At 63.6% G+C, this 3,692-nt stretch overlaps 1 protein-coding gene across 1 annotated transcript; it reads right to left on the reverse strand.

The window, feature by feature from the left end:
- Window positions 1-253: 253 nt before the first annotated feature.
- On the reverse strand, window positions 254-2,816 carry LOC126767456 (neutral alpha-glucosidase C-like). The gene is made up of 3 exons (XM_050484956.1): window positions 1,358-2,816; window positions 1,050-1,226; window positions 254-978 (listed from the first exon to the last, which is right to left on the reverse strand). The coding sequence occupies exons 1-3, from the start codon at window positions 2,814-2,816 to the stop codon at window positions 254-256; spliced, it is 2,361 nt and encodes a 786-aa protein (XP_050340913.1).
- Window positions 2,817-3,692: the final 876 nt, after the last annotated feature.

The raw sequence follows: 3,692 nt of genomic DNA on the forward strand, positions 1-3,692 counted from the left end.
CAACTCTCTTCTCCTCCCTCCTTTTTACTGTTCGTTGGTCTGCAAAGGGCAGCCGCACGCCGTCGTCGTGGTCGCCAACGGAGAGATGGACGACGATACGGGTGTTGTCAAGGGGCACGCCACCAGCACTGCTCCACCGCAACGCATCCACTGGCTTCGTCGCCGCGGTCGGAGTCGGCTGCCCTTCGCTGCTGCTGCTGCCTCTCCCCTTGACGATCACGAGGACGCGATGTGTGGAGAAAGCTCGGCGAGGTCAGGAGCGGCGTGCCTTCTTCTTGTGTGCCAAAGACTGGTGTAGAGGTAGGGCATCAGCGCGTAGCGCAGGCGAATCGTGTCGCGAACCGCGCGGTTCTCGGGGCGTAAAAGCGAAGGAAAGACCGTTGAAGAAGGTCGTGGACGCGGCCCTGACGGACGCCGTCAGCTGCGCTTCCACGTCCGCTCGTGCATCCTTCGCTTCTCCATCTTGCGGTTGCGGCGGCGACGAAGCCGGGTGGAGGATGTGTCTTTCCACCTCGGCCGCGTCGAACGCGTTCTGCACGCCGCGGCCCTCCTCGGCGCGCATAAAGGGAAAGATCGTGGCTGCTTGGTACCATCGCACCAGCAATTCCTCCTTTTCGACCTGCGTGTAATCCTCTCCCACTCCAGACGGTTTGTTGTCTGGTCGCCAATCGACGCCCTCCGCTGAGCTCGGCACCGCCACCGTTGTCGCGGTGGTGGTGGAGGGTGTGGTTGTGGTTGCGGTCGGGGAGCGGGCCATCGCGCGCCGACGGGCGGCCCAATCGACCTCAAAGCCGGCGACGTTGCCGACAAATGGCAGACCCGATAGGCTCAGTGCGACGACGTCTGCGATCGCCGCCCGCAGCCGCCGCCATTCGGGACGCAACTTGTCGGCCTCGCGGCCCTGCGCCGCCTCCTCCCCACCACCGCAGACGAGGCGAGCCGCGTGGCGGGCACAAGTGACACCGCCGCGCCAAAGCGCTGGGCGCCGATAAAGCAATTCTCGACCGGCATAAAAGCGCGGCGAGCGTACTTGGTGCGCCTCAGCAAACCGTCAAAGGCTGCCATGGTGTAATACACGCTGTACGCGTTGTGCACCTGTCGATGCACCGTGCCGCCAATGTGTCCCGTTGTCGGCGGCAGGGTCCCCCATTGCTCCATGAGGCAGTCCGGCGCGGCCGCCGTCAGCGCGACAAAGTCCGGTTTGTGCTGTCGGCGAACCGCTTCAGCTTAAACATGCTCCCGAACCAGTGGCGTGCATGGGGGAGAAGAAGTCCACGACGTGGCTGCGATAGGCACCCCAATCCGGGCCGCCTTCGCCTCTCCTCTCCTCCTCCGTTGGCCCTGCCCTCCCCGCCACCGCGTTGTGGTCGCCGTGGTGGTGTTGTTGACGGTGATGAGAAAGAAAGCAGTGCCCGTCCCGCCTCTCGGGGGTAAGTGGTGTACCACGTTTCTTCATCGGGGTCGACGCTGACGAAGAAGGCGTGTTTCTTGCCCTCTTGGTAAAGAGGAGAACTTTGAATGACAGGGATGTGCGGCGACGTCCGCGTGAAGAAGAAGCGTCTGCCGTAGAGCCACAGATTTGTCTGCAGTCGCATCGGGTCGGGCATGTGTCGGCGGCTCCACGAGAAGGGGGTCAGTCGCTGGTTGAGGTCGCCGCCCGTGTAGCCGATGGAGTCCGTCGGCACACCCGAGGGAGCAGCGACGTGCTCACTTCCTGAAGTGCGGCCTGCAGCGTTAGCGTGGGCGACGACGACGACGACGACAGCCGCCCCGCGCTGGCCACGTTGCCCAGCCTTTCGCTTGGACGAAGAGGAGACGGGCCCAACGGGGAAAGCGCTGCGGGTGACGGCACGTTCTCGACGACGACAGGGCTGGAGAAGTGGTGGTGGTACCCCAACGCAAAAACAGGCGGTAAGACGGGAAAGCCCGTCAGCGTGTAATACTGGCGAAGGACATCCGCGTGCGTGGGACCGGGAGGAGAAAACCCGTGTTTCGGCCGCGCTGCTGGACAAGGAGAGTCGCACCGTCTCCGTGCGAGAAGAGAGCGTCTTTGTGCGCACCGAGAAAGGAGCGCTGGACATCCACAAGACGCCAACCGTTCGAACGACCTCTGCGTCGCCATTCCCGCCATCGGCAGCGTCTCCGGTGCTCGCGGGTGCCGCCAACTCGGCAAAGAAAAGCGGAAGAACGCCTGGGACGTTGGTCCAGTCATCCAAGGTTTTTCCCGTCACGGAGGCAAGATAGCGAAACCCATCGCGCGGGATGGCGAAGCGTTGGTCAAGGTCGACCGTCGAGCGATCGCCGTCGTTGTCCTTGTCGTCCTTCTCCGCAGTTGCCGCCCGAGCGCGAGCCCCTGGAAGTCCATAAAACCGCCGAAGTCCCCGAAATGTGAAGGTGCCCGCCAGTGAGGTCGTCCGGGACATGTCATTGGTGTCAAAGCCACCCTCTGTGGGGCGGGAACGACTGGGACGCACCGTGTACAGCTCAATTTCAACCGCCTCCCCCTCCTCACGCTCTTGCTGCTGCTGCTGTTGTGGACGCGACGAAGACGGGGATGAAAAGAAAGGAAACCACTGAAGGGTCACATAGGGGGAGTGGCTCAGTTTTTCATCACCCGCCGCCGTGGCGGTGCTTTTTTCGTCTGCCAGCGCCTCCGAATCGAAGAAGCCACCGTCGGTGCCCGCATCGCTGCGTCGCCTCTTCTTCTTGAGAAGCCGCAGCAAGGGCGTGGGCGATGCAGACTCCGTCGGGTAGAAGAGCAGTTCCGCGTCATCCTCCTCGGTCGGCCTGTTGCCCGTGCTCTCGCCCTCTGCCATCTTGGAGATGCTAGCGCGCATGCCGACCAGCCGGGACGGGTCTGGATAGCGGTTCAAGCCATCGTCGCCGGGAAGACCTCCTCGACGAGAAGCTCCTGCGGGAAGAAATGCGTCACAGGCAGTGAGGGTCCCGTGAGAGAGACAATCGGAACGGCAAAGCCGTCGGAGTCGACGCCTGCACTGCCCGCAGGGGAACTGCCGCTGCGGCGGAGAAAGGGCTGATCAACGCCCAGTTCTCTTCTCATCTTTTCTTCCTTGCTTTCCTTTGCCGCCGGGCGCGTCGGGAACCACCACCGGTGTCTGTTCACGCGCTGGCGGTGCATCTTGACCTGCAGTTTATGCAGGGGCGCGACGGTGTCACTTTGCTCGTCGTCGAAAGGCAGGCCCAGCGCAGCGGCTCGGGCCGCGGGTACAGAACGTGGCGCTTCTGCGACTCGCTCACTCTTTTGTCCACCCGCAGCATCTCCAGGGTGAGACCCGTGTCGTCGCCCTCCGTGGCCTCGGCGTCTGCAAGCAATCGCAGGGTGGGGAAAAGCCGTGCTGCGCAGTTTTCATCGGTGGCGGAGGGCCGCGCGGCCGGGGCACTCCCTCTTTCGAACCGCCTGGCGACCTTCTTTGCTCATTCAGGACATCTTGTCCCGCAGCCGGCGCCGTTGTTGTGGACGGCGAAGCATCCGGACGGCGTTGACGCGCGACTTGCGCCTCTGTCGATGGCTCCGCGGAGGGGGAAGGAGTGTGCGATGCACCTGTGATGGCTGTGGGGCTCGGCACGACGTTTCCTTCCGATGCGACCTTTTCTCTGTCGTACCTTGCCTCCTCCTCTCGCCCCGCTTCGCCCTCGCCAAGGGGAAGTTGACGCGGATCGCCGCTAGTGGC

This window comes from Bactrocera neohumeralis, unplaced genomic scaffold (genome assembly GCF_024586455.1).
Source record: "Bactrocera neohumeralis isolate Rockhampton unplaced genomic scaffold, APGP_CSIRO_Bneo_wtdbg2-racon-allhic-juicebox.fasta_v2 ctg6731, whole genome shotgun sequence".
Lineage (NCBI taxonomy): Eukaryota > Metazoa > Arthropoda > Insecta > Diptera > Tephritidae > Bactrocera > Bactrocera neohumeralis.

Excerpts from the sequence above, each read along its gene's own strand:
- LOC126767456 (XM_050484956.1), bottom strand. The coding sequence starts at position 2,816 with ATGGCAGAGGGCGAGAGCACGGGCAACAGGCCGACCGAGGAGGATGAC. Across the intron at positions 1,227-1,357 it reads ACCACGGCGACCACAACGCG|CTGAAGCGGTTCGCCGACAG; the intron begins GTGGCGGGGAGG and ends AGCATGTTTAAG. Across the intron at positions 979-1,049 it reads CACCATGGCAGCCTTTGACG|CGCTTTGGCGCGGCGGTGTC; the intron begins GTTTGCTGAGGC and ends ATCGGCGCCCAG.